This window comes from Cygnus olor, chromosome 2, assembly GCF_009769625.2.
Source record: "Cygnus olor isolate bCygOlo1 chromosome 2, bCygOlo1.pri.v2, whole genome shotgun sequence".
NCBI classification, from domain to species: Eukaryota; Metazoa; Chordata; class Aves; order Anseriformes; family Anatidae; genus Cygnus; species Cygnus olor.
In genome coordinates this window covers 51,251,829-51,270,573 of record NC_049170.1, presented here as the reverse complement: position 1 = coordinate 51,270,573, position 18,745 = coordinate 51,251,829, and the positions used below count along the sequence as shown (strand labels likewise).

The window sequence follows — 18,745 nt, the reverse complement described above, 5'->3', positions numbered from 1 at the left end:
CCATTACCAAATGAAAGATCAGTAGATTTGATTTTACTCATGCAAGGTATTGAAATGTTGAACTTCTGCATCTTAGAAATATATTGCCAAAATCATTGGAGTGAAAGGGAACATTAACTTTGAGATTGTTTGGAAAATTACTGTCATGAGATTAAGCTTGTTTTTAACTTCAAAATGTTGAAAAAGTGTATCTAATTTCAAAGAAGTCAGCAAAGCATGTTAGAAGGAAATTAGGGTGTTCTCTGTTCTTTAATATTACACCTTCAAAAGGTTTTATTACATTCTCGGTAGATGACTGGTATTTTAGCCTTTAAAAATCATCCCTTCTGCTCCTGTTGACTTTTTTAATGATAATGAGCATTTATCAAGATACATATGAATGTGTTATTCAAATAACTTTTTTACTGTGACAAATCTTTTAAAGTATTATTGATCTGATCCAGCAATATTTTAAGTTATAATAGAATACTTCCATCCATTCATAATCATAGATTCCCACTCAAACTTTGATAGTACTTGGGTATAGTGATTTATGGTTGTGTTTTGAGTATTGTTCCCAGTAACACTAAGAGATTTTTTTGTGGCGTCAAGGGCAAGAAGAAGATAAAGGAAAAGGTAAGAAAGCCTTTTCAATAGGACAAACATTTTTTTATTAGTATTTGATTAAATTTTATAAACATTTGAATGCATTAATCCTTGACACTTTGTGTATTGGAATATCTGCATATAAAAATTCAAAGGTAAATTTACGGTGCCTACATCTTTAATTGAGATTACATTACAGTTGAGTTGTAAAGATGAGATTTTATTTGGTCAGTACACTGGAGAAAACATTATCTTAAAATATCAGGTCATCAAAATGCCATACCTTAGTGGCATAGATGTGAAGTTCCAGAGTTTTAAATTTAGTCTATCAAGAATATAGTCCTAGTTATGCTAGCATCTTATAATTTAATGTGACTCAGATGAATATACTACAATCACTGACTGCATCCTTAAAGACAGGCAACAGATAGTTGTAGTATCTAAGCAAATTTACTAAACCAGATCTTCTTCAGAGGTAGCATCCAGTAACTTTGTGTTTATTGATGCTGTATTCCATATCAAAACATTCACACTAGATTCTTTGTCATGTAATGAGAGCAAAGACTCGATCATGCCATTATGCAATAAAGCACATTGTTGCAAATTTACTGGACCAAACAACAACAGAAATAAACCCTTGCCCTCCTGCCACAATCTCTCTGACAGTCTAAGATTTTTATTTTTTTTTTAAGGAGTTCTCCCAAACTACAAGAGGGATAATTGCTTTAAAAGTTTGTGTTCTACCTCTAAGAAATTTGGCTCCTTGCCTATTACATTGAAGGTTTTCATGAGACCTGACACTTATATTTATTTGATTTCAGGTTCAGTTCTTATTTGTAGCAAGTTCCAAAGCAAGCTGCTCCCGTGGGTTTTATTGAAGACCATTAAGTAAAAGAAACATTTAGAAAAGTAACTAATTATTTAAGCATCTATTAGAGAGAACAGCTTTACTTGTGGTTATTGTACAGTACACTAATCTTGATAACCATCCTCTGACTACTTCTTATTGTGTATTTAAATGTCTTGAAGGATTCCCCAGTACCTCTAATTTATTATCTCAGATGTTAGAACTCTGATTAAAGTTGTAGAAAGATTTTTTTTACTGACTTACTCCAATGCCAGGCAGAGTAACTTATACTAGTTAAAATCCAGAAAGTACAATGAGGTTTGATATAATTTCCTAATCCAACTTTGGGAGGGCAGAAGCTTGCACTGAAAACTCTACTCAGTATAGCATGAGAGGTTGTGGTGGTGGTGTGATGTGATGGTTTGTGTATGTAACCCAAATCTCATAAACATTTCCACTGAAGTAAAATTAGTGCTCCATCTGTTTGCATGGCCCTTTAGGTGTTATGCCTTTCTTTTACATTAAAATGGACTCCCAAGCTTGTTCATCAGTTATTATATGTTTTCACTGGGAGTTTGCTCTAAGCAGTTTTGCGGGTGTGCATCAGAAACACTTCATATTTTGAGGTTCCAAAAGAGTCGGAGAGCTTCAATCACAGTTCTCATGTGTTTGAAAGTTAAGCCCACAGCATGTTAAAATTTCAGAGTATTTGCATTCATTTTGTTTACCTGAGTCAGGTTGATAACCCAGGTTTGGAGCAATAATAAAATTATGATCTTTGAAAAACTAGGACATATTTCTTTCATCCCAGCTACTATCAAAAACTGAAACTTTGGAATTATGGTGAGGGAGATGTATGTACTCAGTGGTGCTTCACCATTTAATTGTTGAAGTCACAAGCACTGGCATGAAGTCAGTTTTAATTAAGATACATTTATGTAAAGCCAAAAAACAAAGTTGAACTATATGGCTATCTGAGCGAACAATGTGAGCAAGAAATATTACATATTTTTCTTAAGTAGTTTGTTGGAGAGAAGGGCTGACAAATTGTTTGTAAAATAAAAAACATAAAGTTGAGAAGATTTCAGTGATAAACATTCCTTAAAAATAAATTCACATTTGTAGCTGTTCTGGGTGATGATAATCACACAGAATGATTAAGGGCCTGAAGGCAGACCATATTTGACCTACATAACTCATCATTCTGTAAGAAAATAGTTATTTTCCATCTTCCAGTTCAGCATAAGTCACCAAGTGCTATAATGAATGCTGATATTCTTGTACTGTCAACTTCTTCTCTATAACACTTTTCATTTTGCCTTTTTTACCTGGCCTTACCAGTAGAAAAACTTTTCTGTGGGACTTGGCCTGTAAAAAAGCCATCTCTACAAATGCATGTCACTATTCTAGTGCAGAAATGGCCAGCCTCCAGCGTGGTACTACATACACCCTCCTTTCCAATGGACACCAGGACAGAGTCATACATGTTGGAGCATATGTAATGTGTGAAGAAGAAGAACTAGTAGCTATTAATCACATGATGAATTTATGCCAGGTTTTGTAATTGGCAAGGCGTAGCAGTGGAAGACTCGTAAGTAGATTCATGGCCTATCAAAAAAGATTGACTACCCTGTATTACAAAATGAGATGAATATGGGTTTGATAAATAGTGAAAGAAATGAAACATGACTGTCTGGATATCCAGATCTTAAAGGCAAAATAAAAAGCAAAAGGCCCCATGGAAATTATTATTCTTTTCTTTAGATTCAGTGTGTTTCTTGCAATAATACTATATATAAAAAATAACTAAATTCCATAGCTTTTAAATTGATAGGTTCTTCTTTATATATATATATATATATATATATATATATATACACATATATGTATATATGTATATATGTATGTGTGTATGCTCAGGAAGAGCTTGAACAAGTGCTCCATTTTGAATTGGGGTTGCTTGAAAATTTTTGTGAATACACTTTTGATGGAACAAAGGTGTGTAGGTAGTACATTTCATCACTTCCTTTTGTCAAAAAAAATCATAATTAAATAACTGAGAAGTACCTATATGCATAATACTGACCAGATGGATTTCTGGTCCTCAAGAAGGGGTCTTCTTATGAGGATTAGAGGCTTTTTTTTTCCTTTTTTTTTTCTTTTAAATCTTATCCTTATTTTGACATAAGTTCTTATGTGATTGTAAGTCATTGCAGTCCGTCTGTCTGTGCTTTATCATATCCGTATGGAAACTATTTTGCAATTCTCACATACAAAATCTCTGATAAGTGCAGATAGCATCATTATCATACAAAAAAAAAAAAAAAGATGTTTCTGACATAGAGTTAGTAAAGTAATCGAAATAGTGCTTAGAATGACAGAAATTCTATTCCTCTTTGAACTATTCAACAAGTATTTCTGTTCAAAGAAACATTAGTTCATTAGTTTTTTTCAGTGAGGGGTGCTTAACATTCTGCAGCATAATCAGATTCTGCCACAGGACCAGAGGGAAAAGCCAGATGTGTAGCCCTTAATAGCTGGAAAGGAATGAATTATAGATTTATGCTTGTGAGAGTATCTTGTATCATAAAAATCCTGTTGTAGTGCTGTTAAGCTTTAGTATGGAGAGAGACATAAAGCATTTTAAAATTCAAAACCGTCAGTTTGTTAAAGACTAAATTAAGTCGTACAATTACCATTCTGTGGGCTTGTGGTCACCACCTCTGTAGGCATCTTGTACTTATTTGTCATTTTCAGGTCATCTTCTATTTGTGTTCATCCTAGATTTTCTTTATTTATTTCCCTGAAAGCAGTGTGCATCTTACTATTGCCTAACTTCAGGAAAGATTGTACGGGTTTCAGAGAAGCAGGATAAAGGATTTATAAGTGAGTGAAATTCCTTTCAAAACTCATCAATCTGTCATAAGAACCTTATCTTTTCCTCATTTATAAGGAAATAGCCTGCAGCTATTGATACCGTGTTTGATAGAAACTCGTGACCATTTTAATTTAAGCCTAACATGGCAAATCTCGAAAGTAGAAGAAATACATTTGCAACAATTTCTTATGTAAAATCATTCTCCTATCATACATTTCTGTATAATGGTAGTATCTAGTCAGATAGATCCTTCAGCTGTGGAAAGCTGAGGAGAAATGTGAAGTGCAGACTGTTGATATTTATGAGCAAACTAGTTTGTCAAAACACCGTTCCCTGTGTTGAGCAGTACTACTTCCCTCCCTCCCTCCCTCCTTTCTTCCCTTTCGTATTTATTCTTTATCCAGTTTTCATCTGGTCTTGCATTTAGCTTTGAAGCGCTATGACAAAAAGACAGTCTTTGTGCAAGAAAGCTGTGTTCACAGAGCTAGAGAATGAACAACTGAGTAGTTGAAATGAAGCCTGGTTTCCCATGGTTTGAGTCCTATGGTTCTTTCCATGTTTCTGCAACAAAAAACACAGCTTCCTCTTCACATCCTTCCTATCTTCTCTGACTGATCTGTGGATAAAAATGTATTGTAGCTGGTTTGTGTAACTATCATAGGTGATTTAGAGATAGAGTGCAGACTGGTCAGGAGGATGACAGCAAAAAAAGATTGTTGAGACTATGCTTTGACCTTTTCCTCAATGGGAGCACTGATTTAGATCTCTTTCTTCTATGAGCCTTTGACATTTATGAAACTCAATGGATTACTCTTCCATTGATGAAATAGGCGAGTAGGATCAAAAGTTAATAGTATACAACTAACTAAGTTGACTTCCTTGGGACTCAATTCCAGTTACTGCTTATATTCACCTAGAGACCAACAACCAAACACCAAAAGGGAAAAGAAAACAGTACTAAAATATCATGGGTTGTGTTCTACAGACCAGTATCCTTTTAGGTATAGAGAAAAGTATAACACTGCAAGGACACTGAAGACCTATGATACGTGATAACAAGAAGAAATTAAGAATGACATTTCTCATGTACGTATGTGCACAAATTATTTGGAGTGTAAAGTGAAGTACTCTGAAGTAAGGAAATTCTAGAATTTTAGTTCTTCTTTTCCATGTAGATGCCAACCATATTATGTTTCAGCCTCTAATTATGTGTTTATGCACTATTTTTACACACAGAGATTTGTTTCCTTCTTTGCAAAGAGCTGAGACTATTCATTTAATAAGCAATTGTTAGATATTTTTTCCTCTTCATTGTCCATTGTGTAATAGTACTGTTATTTACTATGTACAGTTCAAACCTCACTCTCAAGGGAGTTACTAATTTCTTTCTAACCTTTCCTATGACTCCCATTACTTACTTTTGAGTACTTCAGAAACAATATTAAGCTTGCATTTACATTATCCTCCTGAAATGCAGCTTTCATCTTCCCATTTCACACATGGAGATGAGGCAGAGAAAGATGTTCAAAGTGTCCACTAAAAGGTGAGTATAGTGAAGAAATGCGATGGTAGTCAGTTTAAAGTGCTTGGAACCAGATATTTACGAATTATTAAACATTCTGTAGCATGTGTTCAAGCATATTGCAGCAATGACTCTTCAGCATTTAAGAGAAATTAACTCCAAAGTATTAAGTCTTGAGGAAAAAAAAGGAAATTATTACTTGTTTCCTCATAGTTAAAGCCAGAGGAACTGATTTTTCTCCTCATGAACTAACTCTAGGAGTTATAAGATAAAAACCAATAGAGCACACTGTGCAAAACCCGTGTGGAAGAAGATTGAGGTCCCGTGGACTCATTGGAGGCTCTCAGCTGAGGTACAAATTGCTGGTATTTAAGCATGGTAAGGTGCAAGTTCATGCTTATGCTCTTCAATCCTTTACAGATAGAAAAGTTGGTTTTCTAGTCAGACCACCCTCTGAAAGACAGAAATGCTCTCCTGAGGGTAGATATTCGTTACGGCCTGTAGACTGGATGCTTACTGTTCTTTGATGTCTTAGACAGAGTGCCAAGGTGCTATCATGATTATCTAGCATAAAATACACAGCAAGCCAAGGAAGTTTTTTCTCATGTAATCTTCATTGCGGAGAATGGCTGATGAATCATTTGTAGAGACTTGGGATACAGAGATTGTGTTAGAGCAGTTAGGTTTGCCTAATCACAGTAACCGGTGTTTCATGTTTCCATGAGAGAGTCCTCCATTAACTGCAGCTGAACTTGGCTGAGTGGAAAATGAAAAAAGGAGACTCAAATTTCAAGACGCTCCCTCAGGTGCTCAAAAGTATGCTAACTGGCACTGTGGGAGACCTCCTAACACAACTAAGGATATTTAAAGGAAAGAGGCCATGATAATATGAAAAGCAAACCCTTATATTGTCACTGAACCCACAAAGTTGGTCAAGATCAGCCGTGCTTTACTAGCTGTTAGATGTCAGACTTGCATGAAATGCTCCTTTTCACAGAGGACTGATTCCAGCTGTGCTTGCTGTACATCTACAGTCTCAGCAACTGGAAGTATTTAATACTGGGCAGAAAAGTCCATGAAAATTAATGCAGGAGAATTTGTCAGGAGACTAAATATTAGGGCATATAAGAAAATGGATTTAAATCTTAGGCTTCACAGAGATAAAAGGATTTAGAGGCTACACTGGCTTCTGTTGACAACTGGAATCTAAGACAGGAGTTGTAGAGACCCATATAGCTGACTTCCATTACAGCTCTAGACACATTTTAATCTTTGTTTCTCTACTTGTAAAATGAGGGAGGCATATAGAACCCACAGCTACATCCTGGTATAGAATTTGAAACTCTGGAAACTAATATAATTCCTAAATATTATTATTGCTCATCTCCTACCATGTTTATTATCCATGAGGCTGGAATGTAAGAAGGGATGTGTAAGAAGGATTGTCTTTTAATACAATGTTGAAGCCTCCTTGGAATGCTCTGTTTGTAATACTTGGTCCTACAGGAATAGGTAAAAACACCATAAATTCAGGATTCTGACATACTCTAGGATTAAGAGGAAGGCTTTAGTCAAGAACATGTACATATATCAGTTTATTCTACTCTGTGCCATATGAAAGATCTTTTGTAAACTCTTCCTGATTTTGAGAGCATGTCCCTTGAGATATTTCTTGAATATTTATCACAGTGCTCTTTGCAAATAACAGTTGTTGGAATGACTTCCAGTATTTTACACCTTCTACTATTTAGGAGTATAGAATTCCTCTTAAAATTGGTGTTTTAATATATGATCATAGAGTTCACTTCCAAGAAAAAGCAGTATTACTCATTTTGCTGTTGATATGTGAATATCATTCAGTTATATTGGTTGTTGTTGTGGCATTAATATATATTTTCAGATCCAGCTGTTCATTTTACCAGGATATTCTTTCTGATGGAAACCTTTTTTCTTTGCCTGTAGCTATTGTTGACCTCCATATAATTGTCATTGTTATTTCAAGGCTTAAAAGGAAAGCAAAAAGGTGATGGTCTCTAAAGGCGTATGCTATAAGAAGTATATCATACTTCATTTAATAATCTCATTTGTAGTGGAATCTATATATAACATTCACATACTGCTAATTTGTTGTCATTCTATTGTCGTCAAACAAAATATACCAACAAAATCGTTGCATTGTAGACATAACCTTAAAATATTAAAATATATATATATTTATATCTGTATGATCCTTTAAAGAACAACATGCACCAAGACAGGCCATGGTACGCTCACTGACTTTGGAAAAATGGTATCCACTGTTATTACAAGAAAACGTACATTCTGTAATTCACTGTAATGTATTGTCAAAGCCATGAATCCTTTGCTGGTGATCTCTAGGAAGCAGATTTGTCTGTTAGCCAACTAATTACCAGGTAAGTGCCCAGAGCAAGCACCTGCCATCTCCTTTATAAAACTGTGCTATGCACAGGGAAATAAATAGTGACAGATCCCCTTCCTAAATTTGTCCACATTGTGCTCCTAGATTCATTCTTCATTTCATTAGTTGGATGACTGTGATTTTTGAATCACAGAAGTCTTACGCTTAAAAGCTCCCTCAGTTCTCTTCTGGTTGCAAATCCTAACTGGAATGCCAGCTTGCATGTCACTTTTTTCCTGTGATGTGAGGTCCTTGGTGTAGTGATTGACACTCCACACACCTTGTTAAGAAAAAAGCTCAGAATCCAGACGTCACACTGACTATTCTTCAAAATGTTGCTTCTGATTGCGAATGACAGGTTATTTTGAAAATGCATGCTTTGTATAGTAGGAGGATACTGTGTCGCTAAGTTTAATAGTAGCACAAAATATTAATAAGTAAAAAAGAGTCAACTCCTGGCTTGGAGGATTTATAGATACCTATAAAGAAACAAGCTAAAACAAGTGAGTATAATGCAAAGCAGCACAAGAGTGTGTTTTAAATGTTTTAGAGGTGTTTTTGGCTTGTCTCTCCTTAGTTGTTTGTTATTACTCTTTTTGTTTCTTTTGTTAGTTGATTTTTTGGTTGTTTCCTTCTTCCTCAGAGTGCACATCACAAAGGAAATCATTTAATAAACCCCAGCTACATAGCCTTCTCTCTAGCTTTTAACTACATTTTGAGTTTTGAGGGTTCATTGAGGGAATACTAATTCTTAAAGACTGCTGATGAAAAAGAAGTAGGAATTGGACTCAGTGATCCTTGTGGGTCCCTTCCCACTCAGGATATTCTATGATTCCGTGATTCTAAGGGTAAGAACCTTACCCTTAGGTAAGAACATGGAAAAGAGCAAAGAGATGTCTGCCATGGGAAAGTACCAGCGCAGCCTTACAGTAACGGTGAGTTCAAGTGCAGTAACTTATAGAGGAAGAGTTGATTCCTTTTAGACTCTTACATGGGAATGTGGGAATGTTAAAGTTTGAATTAATTGTTAATGTAGGAGGAAGATGTTCTAGAGGTGTGTCTGTGTGACTTGGACAGAAAATCATGATACAAGATATCATTCCAAATTTGTATTCCTATTGATGTTTCTGTTTGTTTGTTTGTTTTGTTTTGTTTTTATTATTAGGAGGGCCTATATGGTCAGATGATGCAGGAAGGAAGTGGGGAAAAGTAAAAAGAAAACAGGGCAGATAGGAGATTGTAGTGGTAATCAAGCTGAGAAATGGGAAAGGTATTTCTGCTGTGCTGACCAAAGGAACCAGACAGATCGTGGAAGTGTTACTGGGAAAGAAACAAGATTTTGATGACTTGCTATGCAGGCCAGGGAAGGGCCATAGTTAAAGTTGGTCACCATAGGGAATGACAAACCTGGAACAAACTGTCAGATGTAATGAAGATGAGCTTCAAGTCAGTCTCTGCATATCCTCCCATTATTAAATGTATTACACAGAATCACAGAATGTTAGGGATTGGAAGGGACCTTGAAAGATCATCTAGTCCAGTCCCCTTGCCAGAGCAGGAATACCTAGATCACATCGTACAGGAACGCGTCCAGGTGGGTATTTTAAGTTTGTATTTGACCATGGTTCATCTGCTAAGGAGCATTGTTGACCTGACTTGATAGGGCCATGTGTAATGATCTTGATGTAAATATTGTATTGATAACTGGAATGAGTTCAGCATGAGGTCATCAGGATGGTCAGGGGCTGGAGTACTTGGCTTGTGAGTAGAGGCTGATGGACAAGACTTGTTCAAGACTGGAGAAGGGGTGTCTTCAGGAGAACTTAGCAGAAGCCTCCCAGTGCCTATGGGAAGATTACTGAGAGGACAGAACCGCGTGCTTCACAGTGGTGAATGTGGGAGGATGAGAGATACTGGGCATAAGTTGAAATAAGAGTTTCAGACTGGATATAAGGAGAAATGTTCAACTGCTAGACTGTCTTAATGGGAAAAACAACAGCCCAGAGATGTAATTTAGTCTCTGTCCTTGAAGGTTTTCAAGGCCCAACTGGTTAAAGCCCTGAGCTGACTGGGCCATGCCTGACCCTTCTTTGAGCAGGAGGCTGGACTAGATGCAGTCAGAATTATTCTAGCATCCTATGACAGACTGTAAAACAGTTTTAGTGACTAGTAACATCTATTTAATGCTGTGATCAATTTATTATCCTGCTGTGACTTTGGTGATAATGATTTGGGGATATCAGATGAAGAATCCTAATTATCACTAAAACTCCAACTGTTTACTGAGAAATTGATATTAAATGTGTATTTATCCTTTAGTTCAGGTCTATTCTCTCCATAATATATTAAAGTACATGATCATTTGCCATGCACGCACTCACACACACATATATATGCACACAAAAATAAGAAACAATATTACATTTGCAAAAGTGACTGGTTTCTTTAATTATTTTTTCAAGATTTCCTATTTCTTAGAATGAATAAGTAAATTCCATGTGTACTTTGGAATCAGTGAGTTCCTAGGAATGGTATAACAGATGATAACATCAAATGCAAGTGTGCTTTTAGATGGCATTTTCTCTTAACAACTTAGTGCTGTGCATTTATTGGGATACATGGTGGCAGGGATGTTTCTTATCGGAATTACTGTGTAATTCCATTAGAAAAAAATATTTTGTCTGCCATTTATTTTCTGCTTTGAGATCAACGCTCCACATTTGCAAAAAGAGGCTGCTAGAATTTAGTAAGTAATAAATCAAAGGAACTCTTAGTACCTAATGAACTAACTGTGTCTTCCGGACCTATTCAATAAAATTTAACTTAGATATTTTTCCAATGTGTAATCTGTGTGACCTGCAGTATCTGTTTGTTTTTTCAATATGAAAAATGTCTCCCAAGTGTAATAGCCCAGAGTTTCAAATGGCACAGTGGGATATGTAATGCATATTTTAATGTTTTCTTCTAATTTGTCGCACATGCTTGTTGTGCATGATTATATAAAAGTCCATATTTTTAAACCCAGTGGTGTAAGTGTGTAAGATGTATTTGGTTGGGCTAAAAGATTCAAAAGTCTAATTTATCTGGAGATATGCTTAGTCAAGTAGTTCTTCATAGCAGTTAGCTAACACTTCAAGCTCTAACAGTGCCCCTGAGCCATAAAACAAATTTGCATGTAAGAAATGTTTTGAATCTATTAAAACAGCTCAGAGCTAAAGAGTTGCTATCATGTCTTTGTTGACTAACATGAAGAGAGATCCTACAAAAAGCTAGGCTGTGATCGACAGATGCCAAATCTTAGGTTTTGATGTGATTATATATTTCTTTCATGCATAGCAGTTTAAGTCTGGGACAGGAGCTTCAGAAAGACAGCAATCAATGGGTCTCTGCAAGACTACACAAAATATATAACTCCTGGCAGTTGTCAAGGCAGAATTATTCAAAAAATAATCTGAAATGCATTTGATCATACACTAGATGGTTTAATAATTTATATTATACTTTATTAGCAAAGTCTTGTGTTTACTTAGTGGCTGCCAAAACAAGATGAAAGGCTCCCTCCATGGAAATACAAGATGCTTAGCTCAAAGTGTCACCTTTGCATTTCAGTTTGATAATTACTTCTCTTCCCCCCATTTTGATTAACAGTATGGAGGTTTAAATCTTAGAGTACCTTTTCCTTCATTGTGGTCCTTTCTAGTGAGAGAAGTGTTCTTTATTAATAACAAGTCTACCCAATAGTTTATGGCTGAGCAAGGATTAAATTAGTATGAATAAATATTTCTGAAAGCTTCTTTAATATTTCCTCCAAGTATTTTTCAGATAAAAAAGAGTCTTTGGATTTAGTTCTAAATTCCACTGAACTGAATCATTATGCTAATCTTCCCGTCTTGCAGCTACAAAAGTGTTTGTGAGCTCAGGTAATGAAACTGTTGCACTCTTACTACTGCTTCTGTATGATAAATATTACCAGCATTATCAGTTCAGAATATTGCAGAAATATCTTGAAGATTCTTTGAAAAGCAAATACAATACAAACATTTCATCTAGAGATACAAATAAGGGCCTTACAGAATTAATGCTTTGATAAAGTCAGAGCACAGAGGGAGTGGACCAGAGTAACCGCCAGTTCAACAAATGAGATCTGTGCCTCCACCCAAACTTTTTTACATCAACGATGCATAAAAGAGCTCTCATGAAGTTGGTTTTATGAAAGATGTTCTGCAGGTGTCTTGAATAATTCTTCAAGGCACAGTAGATGGAGAATTTTAGGGGAAAAAAAATTATGGGACGATCTCAGAATATAGTGCTTCAGTAGTGCAAACACTGAAGGTGATATAACAGTCCAGAGAAGCTACTGTAATTTGTCTTGTCTATCCTAGAATGCAGGGTTTTAGTTTTGGTTTACATAACACCATACTCTCACCTCCTTCTCTATGCACGCAACATATACTACAACATGTACTGTATTCTCTACCTGAAAACCACTTCCTCAAATGGAGCCTATAACAGGACTTTTTGCCCAAATAAAAATGTATATGCAATGTTTTCCACTAGCACACCTGATAATGTGATAGTTATATGCTAGTAAGAACAGATTGTATTCTAGACAGGCAGTTCAGTGTTTTACAGACTGCAGTGAGGGCCACTCCAGCCCTTTGCTCAGGCTTGAGAGAGTACAAGAATTGCACTCTCAGTTCAGTTTAGCCCAGCTCTTTTTCTTCCCGTTGAGAGTTCTGTGCCGTGTCTTATGGAGCTGCAGAGCAGACTCTTGGGAAAAGGAATCTACCTGCAGGCATCTCTGAGAGATTATCACGGTTTTAAAAGCTGTTGTACAAATTGCAGGGTGGACAAAAGACTGACATTTTCTAAAGGAGCCTTTCAGCTATAGGGAACCAGATGTAACCTTTTCACAGTGCATCTTCTGTGATGATAATGACAGAAATTTTCAAGGAAGGGAGTGGTATTGTCAGTTTTGCAAGACAGAGTATTGGGGCAAACTAGAAATTAGTTCTTGGGACATAAGGATTAGATGAAAATATTTGTTACTTCCATTGAAAAACAAAACAAAACAAACATATTTGATAGGATCGTCTAAAGAGATGCACAATATCAAATAGAAATGCAGTAGTGTTTTAAGTGATAAACTGTGAAGTACATCTTAAAGAAAAGGGTCACTTTAGTTTGCAAATTGTGATCTTTTTGTCCATGTAAAATATCTTAATCCATTATAAAATTAGTAAAGAATTCAGGTTAGTGATGTAATAGGAGTAACATTTCATGTAAAAACCTTAATATGCATCTATTGAAATAAGAACTTCTGGTTTAAACTGTGTGTCAGTCTCTTACAGGATCCGAGATACTGTGCAAATCCAAGAATTTTGTGCAAACATTTTAGAAAATGTGACTGCCAGTAGAAATAAGTGCACCAGAGTTCAAAATGCAAGGTAGAAGGAAGGAAAACAAAGGCACAGTAAAACTGTGAGAATCGTACTTCCAGCCCAGTTAAGTTTCAATATAGGTAAAATACTGTAAGAGAAACTCTCATATACAGAAAGAAAACTTTTTTTAAAAAAGAAATAGGTTTAGTGTGCCAGTATGATCATCCAATTTATGACAAATATGGTAAAGTAAGGAAGAAAACAGTGCTCACAAATTTACACACTGCGTTACTCTCATGAAGTAGCACTGGGGACAATGGGCAGTGAGGATAGTAGGGTTCACCACCACTGGAACTTTGTAAACTTTGCTAAAATCTCTTTTATCATTCTGTCCTAGTACCACAATGCAGTACTATGTAATACATATACATTGCATAATGCAATAGAGGTTTATAAGAACAATATAACAGAAAACAAGAGCAGTATGAGCTATTCCTCATCAAAATAATTCTAACAAGATGAAATTATTTCATTTTATATTGGAAACCAGAAAAACTGCAAAACAAAAATGAAGTGCCCATGAAATCACTACTGCACAAGGATATGAACATATGCATGAAACACAAATATTTTTAACTGTTAGTAAAACAAATAAATATAAGAAGAAGAAAAGTCAAGTCCTTCAAAACTTGTTACAAGTTGTAGCTTGTGTTTGGGATGTTTTCCTGCCTATCCCCGGTCTTACAGAGATGGGTATGTAGGAAATCAGGCTGAGCATGAAGGGGAGCATGGAGGAGAAAGTTTCAAAGTACCGAGATACTGGCCATTTTATCTGTTTTGTGACAGACAGTATCTAGTTTTGTACAAATAAATGTTCAAGACCTTACTAATTATCAAACTGTTTAGAAATATTCAATCGGGAGTTTGGAGTCTGACTGTAATCAGCCAAATTGACCCAAACCCCAGAAGGCAAAGGCAGGGACTGGGAGAATGAAGAGCCACCCACTGTAGGAGAAGATCAGGTTTGAGACCATCTGAGGAACCTGAAGGTGCACAAGTCCATGGGACCTGGTGAAATGCATCTGTGGGTCCTGAGGGAATTAGAGGATGTAATTGCTAAGCCATTCTTCGTCATATTTGATAATCTTCTGGGTGCAGTACATATAAGAAGCCATCCTCCTTCCACAGGTCATTTATTCAGGAACCTTCCACCTGTATGAGTTGTGATCTAAACCAACAGTACCTCAGATGTTAGAACAGCACTTACATCAGCCTGTCATTTGCCCCTTTGATGCTTGCTTACCTAACCAATAGTAATAATTCGTTTTCTTCTGTAATTACTATTATAATTCCTGAAATGGAGAATGGGAGACAGTTACATACAGCTTGACTGGTGCTCTCCCACTTTCATGGGCAACCACATGTCGTGGAGCTGTGATATTTCTTTGAGTTTGTCCAGAAATATGTTCGGTCAAAAAGGGAGTCAAGCATCTGTTGTATGCTTTCATGTGACTCTTTTTCAGCTGCTTGGAAATACAAGATTATCCAGATAGGTACTTTTTGTGTGCCTGGCTTATTTTCTACCAAATGTGAAGGAAAAATAAATGAATTCTTCAAAATCCTTTTCTACCTGGAAAAAAAAAAAAAAAAAACAATTAAAAAACAGGCTGAGTTCAGTTGAATTCCTAGGAGATTATTGAAATAGAGGGAGGAAGAAAGAAATGTTGCAAGATCATCCAACCTTTCTTTAATTACATCTTTTACTTTCTTTTCTACTTACATTTCTTGTAAATGTCATCAGATTACATTTTTAAGAAATGCTTTCATTTTTGAGTATCTACATGGCTAGTGTGCTGAACTGAACAAGGTTGCAAGAGAGAAGAGTTTATTCTTTCCATTTGGATTTTAAACTGAAAGAGTGGCTCTAACTTGTGCTGCAGTTAAAAGTCCTCCTGTTCTGGAGGATCTTAGTACTTGCAGTCAGGTTGAGAATGGTAATGGCAGGCACAGCAGGGAACTCGGATGCAATGTGCTGAATGAGAAGGTGAGTGTTTTAGCACAGCTGCCTCCTGAGGGTCAGGGGAAAGGAAAAGCCCTGTGGGAGGATTTTCAAGCACCACTGAGCTGGCACACCAGGAGATGATGATTGACTTCAGAAGAGCCCTGCTGTGCAAAGGATTGTTGTGTTGTGGTCCCCTTTATCACTAGTTAGAAATTTCTTTTGAAGAGACCAAACGTAGGAGAGTAGTGAGTTAGCAGCAAAACAAACAAAAAAAATAATCCTTGAACAGCTCTCTTTGATGACATTGAGTACTGGATATTTGTTTCTGTTGCTAATGGCTTCATTGATTTGGCAGTTAATTTTGTTAGAAAGATTGACTTTGTATGGCATTGGTAAGAAGTCTGTATAAAAAACAGATGACCTGATGCTGACGCAGTGCAAGTTGAATTGTTTGCCTTGAAAGGGGGTGGCATTTTGAACCTCAGTGCAAAGGGGAGATTTTATTTGTATCTGATATGTACAATCAGAAATACACAGCACGGTTTCATCTTAATACATGCATTTCTTCACAGGAGTTCAGGCATACACCACGGAATGGCACAAACTGGAAAGCACATCCTTCTGCTGAGATCCCAGTGAAAACGTCTTTCAGCCCCTGGATGCCTTCGCAGCTCCCATGGCAACAAGAAGGAAGTGGACTGAAGATACTGTCTGTCAGCCTGGCTTTACTGGCAGTTCTTGTCATGGTGTACTACGGAGGGATGAAAACAGAACTGTGAACTGAATGAAGCTTTTAGGAAAACATGAAATTGCTGTTTAAAATCTTCAAAAGAAACACTTTTACCAACATATCTCTCTCTCTTAAAAAAAAAAAAAAGATATAAATTGGGCAATAACTTGTACTCATGCTATGCCTTTCCTGTTATTCATAGGAGAGAATGCTAGTAAGCTCTAGGAAGATGTACCTGCCGAAGTTTGAGAACTTTGTTTGGTGAAACAGTTTGTTGCATCTGTCCTCCTTTTCTATTTTTTTTCTAAAACAATGCAATGTTTGCATTGCTTACTCTATTTATTACTGCTCTGGCAGGTAAAATTTTATACAGGAAACTCCTGAAGCTTATAAGAAATCTTTTCATTGAATATTGTTGGTAATCTTTTATGGGCAGAACATTTATAACTTTCTTAAAGATTTTGCTTAATGCAGTGTGATGGTTTGATGTGTGTCTTTTTACATTAGAATCAAACACTGCCGGGCCATTAAAGTTTGTCATTTGTTGCTATTGATTTTGCTGTCATGTCTGAAAGAATTTTTGGCCTGCCATCTTGCCTCTGTCAACTTCAGAATGAGTTACTAAGCTTTGTTAATACAACAAGAATTATTTTTTTACATACAAATAGTTTTAAAGTTATTTTTATTATCATTGAATGGGAAGATGGGATTCTAGTAGTAGAGTTCTAAAGGATGGATTTAGTAGTCTCCACAGATTTAGTATAATGCTCAGATTCACCAAATGTGAATCTCATATTAGCTGTATATTGGATCATACTGTAAGACAATACAGCTCTGATGGTGGGGAGGCTACGCTTTGCACACTCCAAATTTCTAATTAATGACATTAATCCATGACATCGTTCGTTTGTTCATGTCTTGTCACCTTTGTGGATCTTCCTCCAAACTTCCATTTGCAAAGTCTGTTTTAAATCTTAAAAATGGGAACTGTCTTTTTTTTTTTTTTAGTATGTTTATGTAGTATCCAGCACAGACTGAGCTGCGCTCCAAACATGGCTCTACAGTGCAGATGAATAATCCCCTAGGAAGAATGCTTTGTACTTTTTAAGTTGAGGATTTATCACAGTTACAGGCAAATTAATCAAGAAGTTCCACCATGATGCTCCCAGTACAGTCTGTAAATTATATCAACAAATAATGATCGTCTTCAGGAAATTAGGTGTGTATTGACTTGAATATTATATTTCTTATTGCAACCACTGAAGGTCATGAGCCAAAACTCAAAAATTTTGAGATTTAAGAAAAAGCAAACAACAACAGCAATAACAAAAACTGTGCTCTTGTTTTGCTTTTGTCTTTCCAGATTTTTCTCTACAACCACGAATATGTAACGATCAATAATTTACATTTTTAACAAATCTGAAATTCTATCAAAAAAACAAAAAAAAAAGCAAAGCAAAAAACCACTTGACTCCAGGTGCTGAAATTTGCAGGAAAGTGCCAAGTATCACAAGATTCTCAGGAAAATAATGAGTTGACAAAATCATTATAACTGAGCCAATTTTTTGCATTTGATGGGAATAAAGTATGCAGATATGTGCTATGCCTCTAGCACTCTTGCTGTCAGCCACTCTAGCTTATCTAATTGTAGCAATTACAGATTCATTGCATCAGCTGTTACAGAGATTTACAAAGCTTGTGATTTAGATTCTGTGCATAACTGGCTTTAATGGAAGTGGTGTATTTTCTTAGAAATAATGCAACATGTGGAAGAGGGTGCAGAAGACTTTGTAAATGACATTGTCCACAGATGCAATATATTCTTAAACTGAGCTTTCCTGTGATAAGTAGGAAGTGTTGTTTATCAAGTGTTTTATTACCTTCCTTTTAATTTTGAGAGGGCCTGTTGACACACTGTATTGTAGAGCAATAGAGTGTTTTTCATTTGTTTGTATTTGTTTACAACTGAAACTTTCAAAGCCACTGAGCTGAACAAGTTGGTTCTGATCAGACAGCTCATCTGAACCTTCAGGCAAAACCCAAATTGTGCTCTGGTTGAAGCTACCATTGAAGGGCACCGGGAAACCTTAGTGAGCGTAAAACGAAGTGGCTGTATCTCCTTTATGGAACACGTTGACCTGAACCCATTTGATCTGTGATTTTTGCTCCCATTTGGCTCCCTGAATGCTTCTAAGTGCCATGCCAGGTGGCATTTTTAATTTTTACATCAGCGTTATGTTTGAGACCTACTTCTACCATGTATTCTCTCCTTACAAGCCATAAGGGTGGGTGAGAAACCTACTGCACTCCAAATTAGTGAGGACATTGCAGGAGAGTTTTCCTGACAGTCGATTGATGTCGCTCTACCAGATGCATAAACA

At 36.2% G+C, this 18,745-nt stretch overlaps 1 protein-coding gene across 2 annotated transcripts in view; it reads left to right on the top strand.

Moving 5' to 3' along the window:
• CDKAL1 (CDK5 regulatory subunit associated protein 1 like 1) overlaps window positions 1–16,918 on the top strand; it is a 434,256-nt gene extending 417,338 nt beyond the window's left edge. For both annotated transcript variants that reach the window (XM_040546176.1, XM_040546177.1), the window contains one exon: window positions 16,207–16,918. In XM_040546176.1, the coding sequence (XP_040402110.1) occupies window positions 16,207–16,413 (207 nt within the window). In that variant the 3' untranslated portion in view covers window positions 16,414–16,918. The remainder of the gene's footprint in view (window positions 1–16,206) is intronic.
• Window positions 16,919–18,745: the final 1,827 nt, after the last annotated feature.